This window comes from Haemorhous mexicanus, chromosome 9 (genome assembly GCF_027477595.1).
Source record: "Haemorhous mexicanus isolate bHaeMex1 chromosome 9, bHaeMex1.pri, whole genome shotgun sequence".
Lineage (NCBI taxonomy): Eukaryota > Metazoa > Chordata > Aves > Passeriformes > Fringillidae > Haemorhous > Haemorhous mexicanus.
The window spans coordinates 30571722-30595324 of NC_082349.1; the positions used below are offsets into that span (position 1 = coordinate 30571722).

The following is a 23603-nucleotide window of genomic DNA, read 5'->3' on the forward strand; positions in this document are numbered from 1 at the left end:
TAGAGCTTATTGGTAGCTCTAAAACCCACTGAGTGATACATAATCATCCAAAAAAGATGCTTTAGGCAGAGGAGATAAATCAAGGACTAAGACACAGCAAAAACTACCAGTGAAGCTACAGAACATCTGCACAGAGCCGTCTGTCAAACAGAGGAGCTTGCCCCCCCCCCCTCCACCCTGCACTAAGATCCCTGGAAATGTCACAGGATGCCACTGCTGCTGTGCCACCAGGTATTTTTCTGTCTGCTAACTGGAATCCAGCTGTTTGACACCAGCAGCACTTCACCTGCGGCTCTCACACACCACTGACTGTGTCTTGCATTCCTTCCCTGCAAGGAAAGCAGGACAGAACTGATGCCCAGCACTTGGCCAAACAAGGACAAGAACCGCTCTCCCATATCAGAAACCCTCTAAGACACTCAGCCCCTGGGGAGAGCTCCAGCCACAGTCTGGGTTTGGAAGACTTGCACTGAGCACCCAGTTGAGCAAATCTGAACTCAGCTCACTACCAACAGCAAAGAGATGCTTTGAGGTAGGAAGCACAGGCTTGCTGAGCACTGCCACACTGTACCTTGTTATCCTGCATGTCTCTGTTGGCTCCATTTTTCAGCAGTACTAGTGTTGCTTCCACATTGTTGACAGCAGCAGCCCAGTGAAGAGCAGATTTACCTGCAGGGAAACACAACTATGTCAGTAAGAAACCAAGGAGCTATTTTGCTTCTCCTCCAGGATTGTTTAACCAAGTACTGCGCAGCAGCCTGTAATTTATTACCACTGGAGGACTTTGCAGGAGAGCCCAGTGTGTGACTTAGCTACAGAATTCATGAAGAGCTCCTGCTTTGGGAGAGCAGAGCCCAACCCTCCCTGCTCACACCACGGCAAGTATTTGCCCAGCCTGGCACACGGTGTTCACATTACCGTGGTCATCCACGGCGTTGACATCAGCCTGGCAGTTGATGAGCTCGGCCACCATCCCTTCCACAGCCAGACGTGCAGCCAGAATCAACGGGGTCGTCCCATCGTTCATCCGAGCATCCAAGTCTGTCACTCTGTTACGGATCAGGATCTGCACAACAGGGGAAGAGGGGCTTTTTCCAATACTGCTACAGACCAAAACTGAGGATTTGGCAGAATCTCAAGAGAAATTTTACAGTGACAAAGCAGCCTGAGCACTGAAATGCAAGGACCCAGAAAATAGGTGACAGGGGCAAACAGACCAAATAAAAACATGCCAGATTATTTATGCACTCTGAGTTTTTCAAGCTGTGAATACCCAAGGAAACTGGATGTAAAACAGCTCTGCCTCACCACCACACTGTGGAAGGCACGAGAGCAGGGCCGTGAGTGAACAGAGCACAGCTTGGACAGGCTCCTATAAACACAGAGCTCTCCAGTGGCCTTACCTGGAAGACCCCCTGGGCGTCAGCAGCCACGGCGGCGTGCAGAGGGGTCCGTCCCATGTTGTCCCGGGCATTGGCATCGGCGCCGGCATCCAGGAGCCGCTTGGCAGCGTCGGCGCGGGAGTAGCGGGCTGCCAGGTGCAGAGCCATCTCCCCGGTGCGGTCTGTCTGCGCCTGCAGGTTGGCCCCCTGGTAGATCAGATCTGTGATGATGTTTGCTGAGGAGTCCTCCCCGTCCTCGTCATCCTCGCTGATGTCGGAGCCGCCCGCACGCAGAGACGCCAGCATCAGCGGGGTGCAGCCGTCTGCAGAGGGGGAGATGGGGATACAGGAATCTGGCAGAGGCGTGGAAATCTTCCTCCAAGCCTTCTCCCCTGAGCTACAGACAGTCCCTCCAGTTGCTTGAACACAGACCACTTCTTAAAGCCCCCCAGTTAGCGAGCTGTCTTCCTTCCAAGCATGAGTAACCTACTGCAAACCCAACAGAACTTAAGATATTCCTCTAAAGACTAAGATCATCACAGAACAAAAAAACTTTGCTGCTGAAGTGCAAAACTTCCACAAAAAGTAAAGGCTAGCTGAGACAAGCAAGGGCTATAAAAATCAAAGTAATTTGATCACTCAGTGTAACTGTTTGCATGGATGTTCTAATCACAATCCTGGGGAAAAGAAACACTTGAAGGAAAAATTATTCAACAACTAGCCACTGATTATTGGTGACATAGGTGACATTCACTTCAGATATTAACCTATTCAAATCTACAGCAAGGTTATCATGAGAAGGATCCTGAGGTTGGGACAGTTGAGCACTCAAAGCTGACAAATGCCCCAGGATGAATACTCTCATACAGTCTGAGCACTTTGGGAGGGACTGGTCTTACTTGCCTCAAGCCTCCAGTGATGGGATATCCACAAAGGCTGAAGTCACACTCATCCAGCAAGGATCCCTGCATTGTCAGTGGAAGGAGAAAGGCTTCTACAAACCTCTAATTTAACTTAGCTCCCCCTCTGATGAATCTCCCTCTCTGCCAGTCAGAAGAGGACAGTGCAGGAAGACCACCTCATGCTGCTGATTTTTCTCCCTTGTTAATACCCTCCTTGATGCAGGATAATTAAGATTTAAAACATCTCCATATACTTTCAGCAACCCATGAAAGTGCCGAGTGTTTAAGTTCCAGCAGCCTCTGAACATTATGTGACATTCCCTAAGGCCCCAGAACTGCAGCTGTAGACACTGATGCTTCCCTGCTGATTTTACTGCTTTCCTGCACATCCTTCAGAGGCACCTGGAAAGCAAGAGGGACTGAGATGGCAGCAGAGGGGAACCTCACTCTGCTGACTGCTCCACTGGAGCCCACCAGCAGAAATACAAGACAATTTTTTCAGCAAGCACCTGATTTATCCCATGGGCAAGCAGGGGACAAACAACAGCTTCTCTGCCTGCTCTCAATCACAGAGCACAAAGCCACACTGGGCACATGAACAAGGTGATATCTCCTACTGGAAGTAACACACACAGAGCTCTAATGCCCTGCTCCCATTCCCAGCTTCTGACCACTGAGCCTTTCTGGCTCTCTGCTTTAGGACAGTCCCAAAACGTTCTAGAAATCTGCCGTTCCAGCGGGGGCACTGGAGGAGCAGGCTCTGCCCCGGCTCCAGCAGCCTGCATGCTCCTCCTAGTGGCTCCCCACCACAGGACACACAGCCTCCCTTCCTTTCCCAGGATTTGGACAGACAGCAGCAAAGTGCTGAGGGATGGGCATGGGTTCAGCTCCAAGACCCAGTCCTGTCTGTAGACCCTCTCTGCTGCTCTCCAAAGCTGAACCTCCCTTTGTGCTGCTCCCTCCCGCTGCTGGCTCTGCTCCCTTGTCCCAGATGAACTCTGCTCAGTATTCCAGTCAAGCTGTGGTCTCCTCCGTACTGCCACAACACAAAGAGCAGAGACACAGAGCACAGAAAAGAGCTTTCCTTTCCCCCAGCACCACAGCTCTGGGAAAAACCACTCACAGGCTAGATCTGGCTTGCTCAATCACTGCAGTTATCCTGGGTGTTCATGCCTAGCTTCTCCACAGGGACAGCACAGCATTAAATCCCTGGAATAAATTACCTGCCACCCTCCACAGAGTTTCTCAGGTACATGCAGCTCTTTTCAGAGCCTTGCAAGTTGGCCACCCATGGTTGGTTTTATGAGGCTAGCAAAAGCACATCCAGCTAGACAGTCACAATTAAGTGCTTGATGGACTACTAGAGAAAAAAAAAGCTGTGGACACAGTGTCTTTTTTCCTCCTTCCAGCTTGTTCTCTCAAAGAGCTGGAAAAGAACCCAAAAGCATCCAGCTGGAGGCAGACATCCAGCATGGAAAATTCCAGTCTAAACCACTGAAGTTTCAGTAACTGAAAGGAAGAGGGGCACATAATAGAGACAGTTCATCAATTTTAATTATAGGTGGTGTTACCAGTTACGCCTGTAATTGCATTACCCTGGTTACACACTCACAATAACTGCTCTGGGGGACACAGCAAAACAACAGCATGGGGAGACAAAGGTGGTGGCAGCATTTTATAAAAACTCTTCTGTTTGCTGTCTTTCAGTAGGACAGCCCCTGAGTGCATGTAAAATGCAGAGTGAGGTAGTAAAGTCAGGAGTTCACCAGACAGGTACTCCTGAAGGTCAGGCACAAGGTACTGAAAGCTGGAATATAAGGGACCCACAGGAAAATCTCTAGGCAATGCTTCTGGAGGACACTGGAGATCTTGGATCCCCCTAGATGTGAGAGACTGCAGAAGGTGGTGGATTAAGAGAGAGCACAAACCCTTGCTCCACTGAGGTGTTTCTCCCCTCTCAAGAAGAGATCTCTGCTGTTCAGCCTGCACCTGCAGCCAGGATCTAACTCACCCAGCCTCCCAGACACCTGCACTCAGGTCAGTCAGCCTGAACACCCTTTGTAATTCATTAGGGGCACCAAAACATTACTGGGGTGTGAAATCCACTTCTCAGACTTCTTGGGACAGAGGGCAACTACCTCTCAGAAGGGCCCATTTTTTCCAACTGCCTGGAAAAGTGAGGGTGGCCAGGGCAGAGAAACAGCCACATTAACTGTGAGGAATGTTACCCCTCCTTACTAACCCGTTATTCCAACATCTCTCAGACTTTTAAAATTATTTCTGCCTCTGACAGCTGCTTGCTTCTGATGCAGAATAACTTAGAGCAGCTTGCTGCAAGCTTCACAATTGCTCTAAATAACTTAGAGCAGCTTGCTGCAAGCTTCACAATTGTATCTGGATGGCAGGAAAACAACTCACAGGTCAGAATTATTTCATTGCTGTTGTTGGACACAGCTTTGGGTGAACGTGAAAATAAACTGGAGTCTTAAGAACATTATTGCCTGCACTTGGAAAGCTTCTACCCTGCCACACAACTAGAAGTTTCAATAGGGGAAATAAAGAAAAGCTTAAATTTGGCAGAAAGTGATGGTTTATGTTCTCACACTCGTTACACAAAAATCCCTCCTTCCCTTTGCATTTAGGAGAGCTAACGGGTCAATGAGCAGAAAAGACAATAGAAAGGAACTGAGAGAATGGGTCCAGTCATCCTTAAATTGCATGGAAATATTCCCACAAAACACAGCAGAAAAAGGCATTGCAGCAATATCATCAGCAGCACGTCTCTGCATATGAACAAGAGCCATGTTTGCAGCTCTTCCAACCAGAATAAAGTCCTTGGTCAAGTGTCTCCTCTCAGAGCCCAGAGATCAGTTCTCACCAGGTGACCCACCCAGCCCCTTACCAGCTTATACAGCTTTAGCACTACATTCATAAAAGCAGGAGAGGGTTCCCAGGGCATCTAGCCATTTGGGACTGAGAGACAGCAAACCTGCCTGCATGTTAAAGAAACCTTCCAAGTCCACAGTTCTGTCATGAATTCAATGACTTGATCGTCATAAGCTGAATATATAAACCAGGGAATCAAAAAAATAATGAACAATCTTGCTGCATTGATGCTCTGTTCAGGACAGACACCTCACACACTACTAATGAGGGCAGACTGTCTGCCAAAAAGTCATCTTATTCAGGAAAAGGCCATCCTTGCTTCCTCAACTGATAACAGACACCTCAGGTATAAAATCTGCTAAGCTGGTCCTTAGAAAAGCCTGGCATGGATATCTGCAGTGAACCAACTGGAGAAACTGGGGGCTATTTCCAGCACAATTATGCATTCAGAATTTCTGACAATATCACTTAGGCACACACTGTTATAAATGAGATTTCACAGGTGCTTGCTATTCCATGTGCCACGGACCACGGTTTAACCTTCCCAGCTTTTCTTCCCAGCAGTGCACACTGTGCTTTCCTTGGGCACCATGCAATCCCTGCTGGTCCTCCTGCATACTCCATTTAATTTGTACCACCAGCAGCCCCAGCCACGGGACACAGGGCAGCTGGCAGGACACACAGACACTCCGAGTACTGACCTGGCCCCCTGACGTTGACATCCAGAACATCCACCTCCTGATCAGCCTGAGGGGGGGTGAGAGCCAGGGAGGTGCTGCCGCAGACATCGGCTGCCTCCAGGTGCTGCTGTGTCCACTGGCGCTGGTCGATCTGCTCGTCCCCTTCTGGCAGCAAGGCCTGGTCCTCAGCCTGAGCACAGCACACAAGCAGCTGCTTCAACACACCCAGCAAGTGCCCAAAGACACTCCAGGTTCTCGGGGTGCTCTCAGTTTTGGTGGGGTTTCTCAGGGTTTGGGTGAGGATTTTTTCTTGTTGCGGTTTGGTTTTTTGTTTGCTTCCTTGGTGTTTTGGGGGGGGGTTGTTTTCTTTTAAGCTAATGGTGGTCTGCATTAACTTCTGCTTGGCATTCTCAGCTTTCTTATTCTCACCGTACATTGTCAGGTCTGAACTGCAAGACATGCCATTAACCTTCCTGTCCCTCTTGCTGCTGTGGGGAGGGGACACTGAAACAGAAGGTACTGATTTTCTCCACCAGCCTGTGGTGGCAGTGTTAACCTGAGGATTTGCTCCTCAGATACAATTAATAATGTATTACCAATCCCGAGGCCAAGGGAGGTTTTGAGCAAGGGAACCCCAGCAGTTTCAGATGGTATTTAATTGTTGGAGCTCCTTACCTTGGCTCTCTTTGGCTGAGGTCCACCATCACCTGCCCAGTGCTCCGTCGTCCCAGGGTCGGCCAGGTTACCCTCTGGTATCTGGACTGACAGATTTCTGACAAACAAGGAGAAGATATCACTTTGCAGCCTGAGCAGGTCTACTGCTGCTACTTACACTGCCCTGCAGGGACTAACAAAGGGGTGCTTGTAAGCTTGGTAGCTTGCAAACAGAGGAACCAAGAAATCACAAATTTCAGGCAGCCAATAGTAGCATTAAATGCACTTAGAACTGCAAAGTTGTTTGATTCAGTGGAAAGCCAAAACTGCCTAAAACATTTGAAACTTCCCATTGCTTATGAGTCACATTTTTTTATGCATTGGGCTAGAGATATTAGAAGTTTGTCGTCATCTATCAACCTAAAAATGTCTCACCTGTTCCAGGAGAAAATTAGGCAAATGGTGCTCAGTGTCAGAAAATCAAACAAAACCAGGAGATCAGATTCCTTGCTGGCATTTTATACATTACAGTTAATTAAAATTCTTCCTTCCAAACCAGATGTTTTTAAATTTAGAGGAATAGCTTAAGACATTCTAGTTTAAAAGGAAGCCTTCTCTAAGGAGTTCAGTGCCTTTGATGAAACATATTTCAGCCACATCCTCAAAATCCTCAAGCCAGTAATAAACAGAGTGTCAGTGGCCTAAATGCAAACTCACTTGAGCCCGACAGCGTCCTCCCCGACGGGCTCCCTGCGTTTGTGGTTGCTGGGATCCCTGCGCAGGATGAAGCCCTCGGGGAGCCACAGGGAGCCGTGCTTGCGCTTGCGCTTGGCCATCATCACCCCCAGCAGGAGGATCAGCAGGATGATCAAAGCTGCCACAGCAAGCAGGTAAAGCAGCTGGGTCTTTGGTGGTAACAAGGGCTCACCTGAAAGTTCCAGTTAAAACACAGTGGGATTAACAAAGTGGAGACAACCATCTTCAACCTACAGACTCTCTTTTCTCAGCACAGTCCTTCCCACAGGGAGCATATTGTCTTTACAGAGTTTAGGCTCCACTGAGACTGCTGTAAGTACATATCACTTCATTCTGACTTCCCTTGGTCTGGTTTCTCAAAGTACTTTCCAGAGTACATGGCTGCTGAACTAAAGATCTTGCTCCTTCCTCCAGCCATGCTCACTTGGCATAGAGAGAGCTGACCAACACAAATCACAGAATAACAAGGTTGGAAGAGACCTCTAAGATCACTGAGTCCAACCTATGCCCTAACACCTCAGCTAGACTCTAGCACCAAGTGCCATGTCCAGTCTTTTATTAAACACATCCAGAGATGGTGATTCCACCACCTCCCTGGGAAGAAGATACAAGCAGGACCCAACTAGGAAAAGCAATAATGCCAGCCCAGAAGAAGGTTTGCAGCTGAGCCTCAGACTGAGGGAGAGGGAGCAGAAATCAAAGAGATTACATATTGCCAGAGGAGAAAACATCTGGCAGACTGGACTGAGGAATGCCTCGCAGCCTTTCTCTCTAAATGGCACCTTCTCCATTGAATTCATGGCTTAAAGTACATGAATGGTTTTAGTGTGGAGATCACCACTGCAGTGCTGCAGAACAAGAGATTACTGATCCTACAAGTATTAAATGTCCTGCCTTACTAACCAGACGTCCCCTCCGTGCACTTTGCACAAACATACTCCTACAACTGGGGACAAACAGTCACCTCCCAGAAACCATACTGAGCAGTGAGACACAAGAGGAGGATGATCAATAATCTGAGTATTTTGCAAGCCCATTTTTGATGACTGCCTCCCCTCAATAAGCAATTTTTGCTCTCCCATTACTCACTTTGGACAGACACAAAAGGATAGGGCAGCATGCCCTTGATGGCCTGAGCAGCTAAGAGAGCTGCAGCAGCTTCTGTGTTGTGAAAGCATTGCTCTGAGTCCTCTGCACACTGGCGGTTGTCGATCTCCAGGAACACCTTGGTGCTGCAGAGACACAGTAAGAGGGCACAGCAGTCAGTGACAGAAACTTATGCCAAAGCAGTAGGTCAAACCGCAGCAGCTTTGCGTTAATCTTCCTACCCCAACCCCAAACTGGGCAGTTGCAGTAAGCGTTGCATTTTCCCATTTATAAAACAGCCTACAGCCCTAGAAAATCCAGAAACACTACGAGCAAGAGTTACCAGCACAACCAGGGAGACAGACGGATCCACTCACCCAATGACCTCTTGCTCCAGCTCTCTGTGCTTGCGAACCACCACGAGCGACCGACGGCTCCGCGCCGCCGGTTTCTCCCCGTAGTACGGGAACACCATGGGGTTCCCCTGGGAGTCCAGCTTAATCCTCAGGTTGGTGTGCAGCAGCGTCCCCAGGGTGCGCAGGAAGCTGCGGACGTCCTCCAGCAGCTCGTCAGGGGGCATCAGGACCACGATGATGAGGGTGCCCTCCGCCAGCTTCTCGGCCTTGTCGCCGGCGCAGTCCAGCCCGTCCCAGCCGCACTCCTCGCTGTTGCAGCCCTGGTCGCAGCGCCCGTCCGCGTAGTGATCCGCACAGTACTTGTCATACCTGCAGCAGGGACAGGCTCACGGGCAGCACAGGGCACTGACGTGCCCTGCACGCCACATCTGCACTCTGGGGGCCCGGGTCTTGCGCTCTTCAGCGTGGTTTGAGGGAAAGCAATGCTCATAAGCGGGGTGGCAGGAGAAGAAATACAACCCCAGGATAAGCTTGCAGCCTGAGAGGGTGAAAACAGGAAGCATGGCACAGCCCAAGAACCCATTATTTCGTTCTGGTAACAGTGTAAGAGGACTGCTTACCCTGTTTACTAAGATACTAACGCCTCCTGCCTCACTGAGGGAGAATCATCACTGCAAAGCTGTAGCATTTGTCAAAAATAACTGAAGAGAAAGAAGTGCCACTACAAACAAGACAGAAAACGTTAAGAGGCAGCAAGCACAGCTGGGATTAAAATACAGGTATTGCTGGAATGGAAAAAAGTTCAGGATAGCAGGCAGCACAGTTAAAGTCTAGTACAAGGCAAAATGCCTCCTATTGACATTTCCAAGGAAAGCAGGACACATCCACCAAGCAGGTTAACACATCACCATCGTTCAGGTTATCGACTCAGTGCACAGCGCACAAACTCCAAAACCAGATGAGAAGTACACAAAGCAGCAGAAACTGCTGGATGCCAAGCTTTCAGCAAGGACAGCAAGAGGAACAATGGGAGAGGAGAAGGGAGCAACAGGCAGGAGCTATGTTAGTCACAAAGAGAAAATGTTCTCAGCATCGAGCCTTACTTGCACGTCCTGCTATTTTGCTGACACTCAAAGTTGTCAAACAGGCACTCAGGCGTGTTGCAGAACTCGTCACACTGCCCATTGAAAAGCATCCAGCAGGGCAGGGAGGAGGAGCAGTTGGCCCAAGGATCCTCCACAGTCAGGGAGCAGTCGCCTCCATCCCACTGGCACGCATGGGTGTTACAGTCCTCATCACAATAGCCATCCCTGGCTTTTTCTGCACACTGGGAATCCAGGCATCTTCGGGGCTCCGGGCTCAATGTTACAGGCTGCTCACAGTGGCTGCCCTGGGTATGAGCAGGGCACTGGCAGTAATAGTAAGGAGGCTGAGAATGAGGGTGGCAGCTGCCCCCATTCTGGCAGGGGGCACTGGCACAGCCTGGGTGTGTCTGGCATTCCTCTCCCACAGACAGCTTGGGGCAATAGCACCGAGGACCAGAAGACGTTTGGATGCACTGCTCCCCCTTCTTGCATTTCACTTGTCCACAGGTACTGTGGCTGTTGAACTCACATTTGGCTCCAGAATAACCCTGCGGGGTGGAAAAGGCACAGCAATCAGTGTCACAAACCTACTCTTCAGCACTCTGAGGGCTTGAGGCAAGGTGTCATGTGGAAATCCTTTCTCCCCTGTAACTCCTCTAGCCTCACTGCAGGAGTCATGACTTTCTGGACCTAACCTCAGGGATAAAGAAGGAAATCACAAGGCTCTGTTACATTTTGAAAACAGCCTAAAAGAGCCACAAACAAGGGGAAGCTTGCAGCAAGCATAGAAAACACGGGACTGAAAAAAAGAGGTTAATTTAATTAAGCTAATGTAATTTAATGGTAGATTTAAGACAAAAAAGCCAGCTGTGATACTTGACGACCGCACACGTTTGGGGTAGCAACAGGCAGCATCACTCTCCTGGGGCAGCTGGAAGCCCTGGGTTTCCCTGCTGAGCAGGTAAACGAAGGGATGTGGGTAAGTGACCTGCAGTGAAGCAGTGAGAGCCCAGGCAGAGGGCTCTGGAGCCGGGGCAGGCAGGGCAGTGGAAGCAGGGCTGCTTACCGGGGGGCACTGGCAGATGAAGCCGTCGGGCATGTTGCTGGCCACGGCGCAGGTGCCGCCGTTCTGGCACGGCCTGCGCGGACACACGTCGATGACAGTCTCACAGTGACGGCCTGGCACGGGCACAGAGAGAGAGAGAGCACAGAAACGTGTGGGTGACTTTGGGGTCGGCTGTCTGTCTCTGCTCTTAGACACGCTCAGGATGGTTCTTGCACGCTGGGCTTCAAAGGATGAGACTGGACGCTAGGTTTTTTCGGTCTTCAGTTTGTTTATTATCTCTTATCTAAAAAGTCTTTTTCCCTGCCTGAAGGATCTGACCAGCACGGCAGCCAAAGGCACTCTGCCCACCCCTAAGGCGGCCGCATCTTTTATAACAAAAACTACGTATATCATATTTACATTTTTGTCCCCAATACTTATCATCTTCGTCACTAAGTACACCTTCATCCCAGACTAATCCACAAGTGCCAACACCACCTTAGAAGATGGAAGACAGGAAGAAGAAGGAAAAGCCTGGTGGCACACCCTGATTCCTCCATCTTGTCTCTACCACCCCCCTGTACCGAAACCCCAAAATTTGTAATTCACCCTATAATAATATCTTCCCTTCACTATTTACACCTGAGTGGTTCTCGCATGTTCCATTTCCTCATACATCAGTGGCACATCTCTAGATGGATCAAAATCAAGCCACCAAGTGCTTTTGGCAACATTCCAGGACTCCCGAGCCCCCCAAGGGTTCTCTCGGTAGCTCTGGACATCAGGAGTGATGTGCTGAGCTCCCACAGGTGACCGCCCCAAAAACCACCACCACGCCAAACACACTGCCAATAACCCGCGAGCTGAGCACTTTGAGGAGGGAGCATCCCTTTGGGTGAGGTGTGGGCTCCACATGGCTGCCTAAGCAGCAAAGAGGGAGGCACAGCCCCAGAACCCACAAGGTGCATTTGGAGACAGCTGGCAGTGCCTGCCTCCTCAAGAACACACACAGCACAGCACAGAGACGGAGTGTGCTGCTGTCATCGCCAAGTCAGCCGGGCACAGAGGCTGGAAGTGATGTACCACACCAGTTTGGGGGTTCCTAACACTTCTTTACTTTTTGGGAAATGCTCAATGAGTCCATTGGCAGCTCACACTGTAACCCTCAGGACCAGATGTACCACGGGTGAACAGGAGAACCAAGCAGAGCCTCCCCAGACTGATCAGCCAGACAGAGATCTTACTGCACTGACCAGCTCTGCAGCAGCTCCCAGAGTCAGGCTGACAACAAACTTCTAAAAGTTGGGGATGATCTCAGCATGACTGGGACCCCCTAGGAAAACATTAACAGAAGTCTCCAGACATGTGCAGCCGAGACTCTGCAGACAGGAGCAGACAGGGCAGGATAGCCCACAGAGTTCTGGCATCCCACCAGTCACAGACCACAGCAAAGCCACCCCGTCCCCTCCCAGGCAGAAGGGTCAGTGGGGAATGTGCAGAAGACAGACAGCTAGAGGAGGAAGCATGCTCCCCCTTTGTGCCTAACATTTCCAGACAGACTTCATGTCTGAGACACAGCAGCTCTCCCTGCTCCTCCTGGGGCACAGCAGGCCTGCACTCCCCACAGCACAAGATCCAGCAACCCTTCCACGAGGGTCAGAAGCCACATGAAGCATAATTTATAAAAGCAACCTTAACAGACAGGCTTAAAATAAACCCATCTGGCGGCCTGCACCAGTGTCCCACCAGCTCCACTTCCCTCATACATCACTCTTGCAGGAACTTCTTTTGGCAGGAGGGTAAGTAATGCATTCAAAAGCTACTACATGAATTTGTTGAACATATATCTGTGGTTTCTTTGCAGCTGAAATTCACAAATTCAGTGGAAAATCACAGCATCTTTACATTTTAAGAAAAAGTAAGAGTAAAAACTGCTGGAAAAGCATGCGGGAAAGGTGACTGCTAAGCAGGGAAACTGAAAGGTTTTAATGGAGGAAAACTGAATGCATAAGAAGTTAAACTGACACGGAAAATGGAAAGCTGAAAGTTAAGACACATCTGGAGACTATTAGACCAAACTTAAGCCCAGTGGGAGGCAGAAATCAGAATAGCAGCAATACTAACAAAGAGGAGGTCTAGAGAGAGTGAGACATAAGTCTGCACAGTGTGAAATTCTTGCAAAGTTGTGATTCAAAGTTGGATGGTGGAAGGAGGATCACCAAGCTAGGAACGTACAGCCTGTCTATGCATAGAATACTCCATCCTGACCACATCACCAGTGCAAGGAGGAAAGGCAGCTAGGAGTAGAAAAGGAGGCCAACAGCTAATCATGATACCATGACACTGATTTATAGGGAAAATGCACATGGCTGTTTTGCAAAAGGAGAAATCACAGATAAGCTGACACATGAACTGTTACACTTTCAATATTAGAAATGTGAAATTATGAAGACGAAAAAAGTACTACAAGGAAAGAGAAATCCTGGAAGCCAAGTGTCTCAGGAGATTCCATCTGAGACAGCTCTGGAAGCCAAATATCTTAGAAGTTTTAAAAGAAAGACCAGTTTAAAAACTGAAACATGCTGTAGGGAAACAATCAGACACTGTGAAGAGAGGTGGGTAGATAACAGCACTGCCAGGAAGGGACAGAACCACCATTTCTCAAGATACTGCCATTGTTGTGGTGTGATGCCATGGCTTGCCTCAGTTATCCCGGTCCTTCCCAGGTGCCAACCACCTCTCCTTTCCCCACCCTGACTCCTGCTGGGCACTGTCTATCAACCCAAGAATTCCAGAGGAGCACTGAGTGATTGGCAGAGTTCAAAAGATGCTCTCCATCCCTGGGGGCCACTGGCCCACCCAGGTGTCCCTTTCACCTGAGCCCTGCCTGCCCTGCACCTCGTGGGTGGTCCTTGGCTCCCCCACTCCCGTGGGTTAAGAGGACAAGCACACCATGCACTTCAGGAGCTCTGCTGGAGCTGTTGCTGCATTCAGAGGCCTGTGGGCTGGAACAGAGCTCTGGATCCAAACCCTCCATCAGAACCAGCTCCTTTCCTTCACCTCGCCTTAAAGCTTCTCCCCCAAGGTAAACCTGAGCTCCTGCATGCCTGGACTCGTCTCCAGCGCCCAGCTGCAGCATCTCCCATAGCCAGAGGTGTCTCTGAGGTGAAATCACCTCAGCTGCAGCCTTTGGTCAAGCAGCAAGGCCCAGACAAGCCCAGGCACGTCCCATCTGGCTGTGCTGCTGATTGTTCCAACAGGCACGGCACGGGAAGCACGGCTGTGAGCACTCACCAGTGAAAGCACTTCGGCAGATGCACCTGTAGTCATTCCTGAGCTGCACGCAGTCCAGGCTCCCGCGCGGGCTGCAGGGGTTGGAGAGGCACTCGTTGATGTCGCCCTCGCAGCGCTCCCCCGCGAAGCCCTGGGGACACAGGCAGCTGAAGCCCCCGATCTGGTCAAGGCACTGCCCCCCGTTGAAGCAGCGCGGAGCCCCCGAGTCCGAGAGGCAGTCATCCACGTTCTCCTCACAGAGCCGGCCTGCCAGGAAAGAGGGACAGCTTGGGGACACGGGGACACGGCCGCCATCCCTGTGATGCCTGAGGTCTGCCTTGAGATTCTGCACTGCATTAGTTTCTAACTCTGAACTTCATATAAAGTGTTGGCAGCTTCTCCTCACAGCTCAGTCACTCAGAACAATCCTTTTCCAGCCCCAGAACCCAGGGCACCACTGCAGCTTCAGGCCCAAAAAGTGCAAACAACAAAAAGGTCCAAAAGGCCCAAAAAGTGCAAACAACAGGGAATTGAGGAGAGCAGACTGGGAGGATGGGACTGCATCACCTGGAGCTGGAATTGGACAATGAACCCCAGGATGGAAATGGACCAAAACTCACAAAAGTGTGAGAACTCGTGACCCAGGGTCCATCTTGGGTGTGGCCATGGCAGGGCTCTTGTGCTGCCCAAGGTGGATCCTGTGCAGGCCTTTAATAAATCCCTACTTTATTCCTTTAATAATTCCCTACTTTATTCCTTTATTAATTCCCTACTTTATTCCTTTAATAATTCCCTACTTTATTCCTTTATTAATTCCCTACTTTATTCCTTTATTAATTCCCTACTTTATTCCTTTAATAATTCCCTACTTTATTCCTTTCACTCTGCCCAGCCTCTGTTCTAGCAGGCTCTCAAGGCATCACCTACACTGCTCATCAAGTTTTAAGGCCATGCCACACACGGTCCCTGAAATAAGCAGGTAAAGATCCCAGTTTAACACATTCCACACCCTCTGCAGCCAGCCAGCTCCAGAGCAGGCTTAGGCTACATGTGGTTTACATCCAGGCTGTCCTCAGTGCTAAGCTGTCTTGGTATTTGGCAGCTTTCATACTCGACTTAATTTAAGGGCATAATTAAAAACACAAAACCAAACCAAGCCCAATAAAGATGCACTTGATTTAGCCCTGAGACTGAGCACAGCCTGGGAGCCCCGTGCTGGCCTTGACAGCCACAAGCTGCCACCAGGCTGCCCTGGAACTGGGCAAAGAGCATTTGTAGCAACAGCATTAAAACAAGCAACAGCACACCAACAAAAAAGGCAGCTGTGATAAAACACTGATTCCTCCAGTCTGGGGACTTGCAGCAAAGCCCCACCAGCAGCCAGGGAGGGCAATTTCTTCTCCTCCCTGTGGGATTTAATTCAAGGGACAAGGTCTGGTGCTGGCTCTGCTTTCACTGCACAAGGGCAGGGAGGGGAAGCTGAGCAAGTTTATTTGCTGTCGTTCCACCCAGAGCAAGTAAAATCCTTCACCTAAATATGGAGGATGCTTATACTGGCATCAGTAAAGTACTAATTACAAACTGGGCCAGGGACAAAAGCTAAGTTTTACTGCCCTAAATAACTGTATCAGGTCTCCTCCAATTTGTTTCATTTACCAAAAAAAACCCAACCAACCCCCCCCCCCCACCACCAAAAAACTCCAAAAACAACAACAAAAAACACCAAAACAACCCAAAAATAACCCAAAACCAACAAAAAAGTCACATCCAGAAAGTAATTATTCTCAACAAAGAAAGACAGAAGGATTAAAAGCAGTATACTCAGAACCTCTCAAAGGATGGTGGGGGATTTAGTGGAATACAGAAATTCTGACAATGCAGGTACTGGTACCTAAATACACTCTTGGATGCAGAGACCTAAAAAGCAGGTTTGTTTCTGCTTTTGTTTTATTGCCCCCTTTTTTTTTTTAATTGAAGAATAATATGAAGAACAATACATGAAGAATTGGTAGTGCAATGATTGACAATGAAACACTTATCCAGAGTGGGGAGAGCCACACTAAAGTGAATGAACCGGTGATATGTGTGGGCAAGAGGCAAATATCTTATTTTATAATTGTACTTAAATTTGCTTTATGAAACAAGAATTTAGTTCCATCTGACATCTGAAGATTCTGCCAACACTGAGATGACACACTTCAGAAAGAAGTTCAGAGCAACGTAAAATTTTTAACTGACTTAAGAAATAAGCTTAAAAAAGAACATAAAGTGAGAAAGCATTTACTGATGGGTTAAAATGTAAATTCTGAATATTTTCAAAGGTAGAAGCCAGGTTCATAGCTCAGAAATAAAAGGGAAGGGTTTCTTAAAAGGGTTTTAAGAAACCTGACAATAAACAGCCTGTGGAATCATGCTTACTGAAAACTACTGATATAAACTGTGGACTACTTTTTTTTTCTTCCCTTTTTTTTTTTTTTCCTTTTTCAACTTTTTTCCCCCGAAGGAGCTTTTAACAAAAGAGCTCAAACATGCTGAAATAGTTTAGGGTAGCCCGGAGTCACTCAGCTTCTTTTCCACAGAAGACTCCAGGACAGAGGACAATGAAGGGCAAAAATGTAAGCAAGTATAGGACATTGGAAGTTATGCAAGAACTAAGAAAGTTTCCTGCTTATTTCATAGCACCTTAGCCCAAAAGAAACCTTGGATTTCCTGTATCAAAACAGATAGGTTTGGGAGAGACCTTAACAGAAACCTCATGCATCCACATTGCCAGAGATGGCTCTACATTCCCCAGGGACACTGCCACGACCTATTCCTTTAAAAGAGAAAAACTTAAAAGGGAGGGGAAAAAACCAGCATTTATTTTTAAAGAGAAAATATGTATCCCAAGGGATCCAGTGTACTTTGGGAACATTCTTCAAAGAACAGAATGCATTCCCTTTAAACTGTGTCTCGTGAAACCAGCAGCCAGAGAGGAAGATTCCCCCTTGTAACATCCACTTAATGGCTGAGCCTCCTACCCCGGGTTCCTGGTGGGCAGGAGCACTTGAAGTGATTGACCAGGTCGATGCAGGTGCCTCCGTTCTGGCAGGGCTGGAACTGGCACTCATCCACCTCGTACTCGCAGTTGACCCCCTGGTATCCAGCCACACACTGCCAGCACAGAAACAAGTGTCAGTGGCCTTCCAGCAGGCAGCTGAGAAAGGCCAGCACCCTCAGAGGGGCACATCAGGACTGCCTTCGTAGCTGAACAGCTGCAAGGGATTTCAAGGGGTGCCCAGCCAGCAGCTTAAGCACACAACTCGACCATGTGACACGTAACAGGGCACTGAAAATTTGAATTCAAGTGATTAGATTGCTGCAAAACACAGCAGATCAAATCCTGCTACCCTCCAGCACCAAAACTGGCTCAGTAGTTTTGGCTTCAGGTTTACATAAAACCCATCCTTTCCCTCTGGACATGGGCTTCCAAGGTGCTCTACCACTCCAAGAAGCTTAGGGAGGTTGATATACAATAATCCCGTGGCCTACACTGCTCTCTGCATCAGTGTTAGGAAACAGAAAGCAATGGAAAGCATTTCCCACCCTGGGAGGCAAGGGATACTTTTACTTTGCCCATCCAACAGGGAGAATATAATATCCCTTTAATACATTTTACAAATATTTTAATACAAACCACACCTCAGGCAAAAAGCCTTTCCAGATAAGAACCCCCTTCTCCAATGACACAAAGAGTCCAAAATGCTCATCAACCACAGCTCCTTCCAACCACACCTCTTAATTCACTCTTAAAAACCTCTCAGGAGCACTGCTTTGGCTACAGCCAAACTAAAAACTCCTTCCAGGTGCAGGCTGCTTTTAGCTCCCCCTGTTTGAAGGTACTGCACCATTTGCAGGTGTTTCTGATTTGTTCTGGTGCCTCTGTTCCCCTGTTCCCCTGTGCAGTGCCCCGGGTACCTCGCACTGGTATCCGCCCAGGTGGTCCCGGCAGGTGGCTCCGTTCTGGCAGGGGCTGGAGTCACACTCATCCAGCTGCACCTCGCAGTAGCTGCCCGTGTAGCCCACCTGGCACTGGCAGTGGTGGCTGTTCCCCACGTTGAGGCAGTGACCAGAGTGCTGGCACAGCTGGTCCACGGGGACTCCTGAAGCAGAGTTAAATCAAGTGAGCAAACACATAAAACATGCTTGCTGCCAGCACTGGTGGCTCAGACAGGAAGGGATATGGGTAGGCCCAACAAATTGAAAAGTTGCAACTTTAAAATTGAAGAGTTATTCCTTAAATTACAGTGATCAGAACCAAAAGTGGCTTACAAACGAAGTCACTGCTCTGTCCTCTTTGGATCTCTGGATTCAACGCTGGCACGAACTATTTGTGCTGCTGTGTTACTTCAGCACTGGCTGGTGAATACATATCTGAACTACTGCTGCTGCTCTACAAAGGTTCAGTGTTTGTACAGAGAAGATCCCCAAAAAGTATGGGAGCTTGACACTGTTCTCCTTTGAATCTTGTCTGGATTTCCTGGACAAAAGTGGCATGACAGTGTCCATCTGCCTGGGCTACAAGCCACGTTGCCAGACAAAATTCACTTAAAAACCAAATCTTTTACATATACATCATCTGAAGTAGAAAATTATTACTTTGAGAGGCCATGGTATAACCTATGAGGCTAAATAGTGCACTCAGTAATCAGCACTCTCTGCATAAATACTTATATTGAGTTCCAAGATGCCTTTCCTGTAGAAGGACATGGCCTTAACCCCTGGCCTGCCTGGGGTTTAGCAGAAACCTGGGGTTCAGCCTGCCTGGGGTTTAGCATGAAGTGCTGTTGCATTTTCCAAAGAGGCAGTCCATGTAAAACAGCACTACTGAAACTGAGAGCCCATGAAGTATTTAATTCTTCCTTTCTGATCTTTTTGTGACGGGGAGAACCAAGGAAGCAATGGTGTGTTTGTTGAGTCCCAAACACACCATTGCAGAGAGTATTTTCACTTGAGAAGTGACCAGCTAGAGGCAAAGCTCTCTGGGCTGTGCACGGCCGCAGGGGGGAAGGAGGTGCTGAAGCCCAGAGGGTGCTGAAGCCCAGAGGGTGCTGATGTACCTCTCTGTGAAGCTGCCACCTGGCACGAGACGTTGGGCACGTCACAGTAGGCGCCGGTCCAGCTGGGCGGGCACAGGCAGCGGGTCTGGGCCAGAGTCTGCACACACGTGCCCTTGTTCTTGCAGGGAGACTTGCTGCACAGATCCACCAGAGACTGCAGGGCAAACAACCCACGTGAGACATGGCACAGGCAGGGGGAACAGCACTCAGAGAATGGGTTCGAGAGGCAAGGAAAGGGAGCTCTGCAATCCGGGTTCCCTGTGGCACTGCAAAGAGCAGGACAGTCCCTCCCAAGCTAAGCCAGGTACTCTGCTGACAGTCTCATAGGCCTGGGAAAGTGCAAGTGAGCAGAGGAACAAACCCCAGGTGGCAGCATTATTCCAAAATCCTCACCCCTCACCACAAAGCTGGACCTTTCTTGGCTTGAGAAAACTGGGTTTTAGCTCAGCTAGCTTTCTAGCTCCATGGTAGCAGGAGGCTTCTGGCTACTCTCCCTAACTCTCCCCATCTTCACTGCTTTCTGAGGATGACAGATGTGTTCCACATTTTGATCCATACTTTTCCTTTCTATCATTAGCTCACCATACCTCCCTTTTGGCCCCACTCTCTACACTGTGGTCTCTCTGACTTTTTGGGTCTTCCAAGATTCAACTGAAACCCCACAGCAGTTTTATGAACTGAAGATGGGCCAAAGCATATTGCTTTTCTTGATTTCTCATATAGAAACAAAGAGTCTAAAACCCAGTAAATCATCACATGAAACTGAAGACCCAAAATAACTGTCTGACGTAATATAAACCAGCCACTAACCATAATTTCCTTTTTAAGCATTTCATCTTCAAACTAATACAGCTATTTGATTGATTTCAAGCTGACTTGAGGAAGGATGAGGTTTTTAAAGTGAGTAGCATGGAATTTTGGCTATAAAATGCAATTTCAATTGCAGAAAGTTCTGCTTTTCAGATGCAAAACTGTCTCCTCACAAAGATTAAAGTAAAAAAAAAAATCTGTTCTTTCACAGGCAACCAAAGGAAACTTGGAATTAAGTTTTATCACATGTAGTTGAGCGTGAAGAAGAAAAAACACCAAGCCTCTTGCTTCTGCATTTGTAATGAGTAGCTGACTGTTTTACATGCAAATTCTAAAACTTATGAATCATTGTCTGATTTTGTCCTGCTTATTTAGCTTTGCTAATTAGGTCAAGCCAGTTTACCACTAAGACAAGAAGTACAGTGTAGCTGTAATCTATAAATCTCCACAATACAGCTTTGAGTAGTACTTATCTAAATTTAGAAAGTTCTGGTTCCTTGTATAAAATGGGCAACACATTACAATCAGGCTCCTCTGAGCATAAAGCAGACCTTCTGAGAATCCACAGCACTTAATTTGGGGGAAGGAACATTAATCCTTTTCTCCAGTAAAAACAAAGCAAACATAACAGAAGAGGAACTACTGAACTTCACAGTACTTCAGGATCTCTCAATGCTAATTCTCCCAATGAGGTTTAAGTGGTGTGCCCAGAATGCCTAATGAGGGGAGCAGAGGGGTTGCTTTTTTCTATCACTTCATTACTTTGCATTCACTTCCTCCATTAGCAATACCTAGGAGCAGACCTGACAGTTTAATGTCTAGCAACATAATTCTGAAAAAGCACCTCCCTCCCCCACTGCCACTAAAATGCTTCTTTCCAGCACTCCCTGCTTTACAAAGACATGCTGGCACGAAAGAGAGCTGCAAAATTCTTACAAAATTGTAGTGTTTTCCAGCAATTTAAGAAATTCACTTTTTCTTGGGTTTTTTTTGTTTGTTTGTTTTTTAAATGGCAGCACTCAAGACTGTTGGTAAAAGAAGCCAATACAGAGTTTACCATTCCAAAAGCAGAAATAGTCTCAAATCATTCTTGCTGTTGTGATAAGAACAGAATCAAAAAGAATTCAGATTTGAAAAACATCGTTCTGTTTCCACTGTGCCATGCCAAGTTAGAGTTTTTAATAGGCACTAGTCAGTCATTTACAGCCTACAGGGTTTGCAGCTCCTGTGGAGAACTGGAAACTGCCTGAACTTAGGTGTGCAAGTAAGGCTGGAGGTTTTTATTGAGGTTGTGAATAGGACAGGCATGTCATTTACTGCCCCAAAACATTTTCTGGCTTTTCATGAAAAAAAAATTGCAATCAACCCTAATTCAAATTTACCTCCCTGTAAAAAATGAACCGGTTAAATCTAAATGCTGCTAATCAGACTGATATTCTGATTTTGATTTGTGCTTGTTTGCTGGTTTAGTTGTTTTGTTTTTTTTTTAAATACAGGACAATTTTATGCTTTGAATGAAATGGAGCCATTTTCCAGGGTAACAGCTGGTTTTCATTTAAGAAAACTAATCTGGAACGTTCCAGTGACACCTGTTCTCATAAATAACCACTCTTCTCCCCCTTGCACATAGACAGGGGATGGAACTAGATGATCTTTAAGGTTTCCCATTCTATGATTTCCAGTTTTGAACAGGGGCACCTAGCAGGCCAAGCAGGACTGAAGGACCAAGAGCTCAGCCACGTTTGGCACCTCTCACCCCTCCCGTGTCACCTCTGCTGCTGGACAGCTCAACACACAGTGCCACCAGAAGTCACCCACCTTGCAGTTCTTGCCAGTGTAGCCCAAGGGACAGATACACCTGTATGTGCCCGGGCTGTCCACACAGGTGCCCCTGTTGAGGCAGGGGTGGGAGTCACACTCGTTGATTTCTGTCAGGCAGAAGGGGCCCGTGAAGCCCAGGGGGCACCGGCAGGTGAAGGAATTGACTCCATCCACACAAGTGCCTCCATTGAAACAGGAGCTGCAAGGCAGGAGCAAGGAAGGTAAGCTGAGACAAAATGCAATTAGCTCACGGGCAAAAGGGAACGAAAACGGGACTGAAATAAGGGAGAAAAGCAGATAACAGGATCTTGTGATCACTGCTAACTTCTGGCTGAAGAATCATCAAGGAGAAAACAGCAATCCCAGGGAATTCCAGCTCCCTTTTACCTCAGCAGTCCAAGAAGGTAAAGCAGGGTTTTAATGAGTCGTTAGTGATGGATGCAACTAATTTAATGAAATCTTCCCAGCTTCAATGTGACCACAAACACTACCTCGGGTGGCTTGCTCAAACTGATACATTTTATTACAAATTGCAACTGTATTACAAATTATGAGAAACAAAACAATTTGCCATTTAAAAAAAAAAAACCTTCAAAGGAACCAGGGGTATGGTTTCTGAAGGAAAAAGTTCATACAACATGCAAAACACAAGCATGTTCTTCACTGAAATTATGTGAAAGTATTGGTATTGCTAAATCCCTTCCTTCTCTTCTCATGAGAATCTTAAGTCCTGATTTGTAAAACTATTCATACATGCCCTGGCAGAATTCACATCAAAGGAATTATCCCCCTCCCCCCCAGTCTTCTGATCATATGAAATTCTGCCAGATTAGGTGTCCTGGGGAGAAGGGACTGGGAAAGTTTGGGGAATTGACTCATGCAAAATTGACTCAGTTTTCCTTGCAAAGGAACTCCTGCTCCTCTGAGAATAATGCTGGATCAGACTTGAGATAATCAGTTTGATAAAGTACACGAACCAAATTCGTGCCTGCTACCCTGTCAAAGGGTACTTCCAGCAGAGGAGCCCCTGACTCACCTCCCTGAACTCCCAGTGCAGGGAAGCAGGGCTTGAAATATCAAAATTCCGACTGCAATGAGGCAGAGATGCCAGCACTACCCTGCTCATTAAACCGCCCATCCCAGAAGCTGCTCTCTCTTGGGGGCTGAATTCTGTTTTAGAGGGAGAGCAAACTGCCATTTCCACTCACAGCAAAGCAGGGGAGGCAGAGGAACTGCCCATCACCTGGTGTGTTTCACTGAAACCAGGCACCAAAAGGAGAGGGCACTCTCTCCCAGGCAGCTTCTCACACAGCACAAGGAAGAATCATTTGACCCAAATTCAAATCAGCCAACCACCACAGTGCTCTTAAGCACAGCTCAGTAATTTTGGTTGAGAAGGTGTGACTGGTTTAGCTTGGCAGAGCACTGAAAATTGCTACATCCTAAATTCGTACCTGCAAGACTGGTTCCTGTCCTGACTGATAACAAAAACAAAAACAGGATGAACCTCAAGGAAGAGCCAGGAGTTCTGCTACAACTCCCAGCATACTCCACTCACTTCAACAACTGTTGTGCAAATTAAACACACCCTCATCGGTGACACAATCCTGTTCTTAAGAAAAAGATATTAAAATACCTCCTCCTCAAATGCAATTTTATCAAAGGCAGGAAAGATCCTTTCTATTTGTGCAGAAAATACTTGAGAAAACCCAGAGTTTTGCATAATTTGTCTCTAGTAACTAGACTAGAACAGAGTACTTCTAATTAT

The 23603-nt window shown here is 47.8% G+C and overlaps 1 protein-coding gene across 1 annotated transcript in view; it reads right to left on the bottom strand.

The window, feature by feature from the left end:
* NOTCH2 (notch receptor 2) overlaps positions 1 to 23603 on the bottom strand; it is a 97008-nt gene that overhangs the window by 3956 nt on the left and 69449 nt on the right. Inside the window, exons 18-32 of the mRNA XM_059854796.1 lie at positions 21833 to 22034; positions 19205 to 19358; positions 18063 to 18247; positions 17126 to 17258; positions 14127 to 14372; positions 10854 to 10966; positions 9806 to 10335; positions 8724 to 9071; positions 8350 to 8492; positions 7222 to 7432; positions 6526 to 6622; positions 5872 to 6040; positions 1404 to 1705; positions 919 to 1066; positions 572 to 669 (exon numbers count right to left, since the gene is read on the bottom strand). Of these exons, the coding sequence (XP_059710779.1) occupies positions 572 to 669; positions 919 to 1066; positions 1404 to 1705; positions 5872 to 6040; positions 6526 to 6622; positions 7222 to 7432; positions 8350 to 8492; positions 8724 to 9071; positions 9806 to 10335; positions 10854 to 10966; positions 14127 to 14372; positions 17126 to 17258; positions 18063 to 18247; positions 19205 to 19358; positions 21833 to 22034 (3079 nt within the window). The remainder of the gene's footprint in view (positions 1 to 571; positions 670 to 918; positions 1067 to 1403; positions 1706 to 5871; positions 6041 to 6525; positions 6623 to 7221; positions 7433 to 8349; positions 8493 to 8723; positions 9072 to 9805; positions 10336 to 10853; positions 10967 to 14126; positions 14373 to 17125; positions 17259 to 18062; positions 18248 to 19204; positions 19359 to 21832; positions 22035 to 23603) is intronic.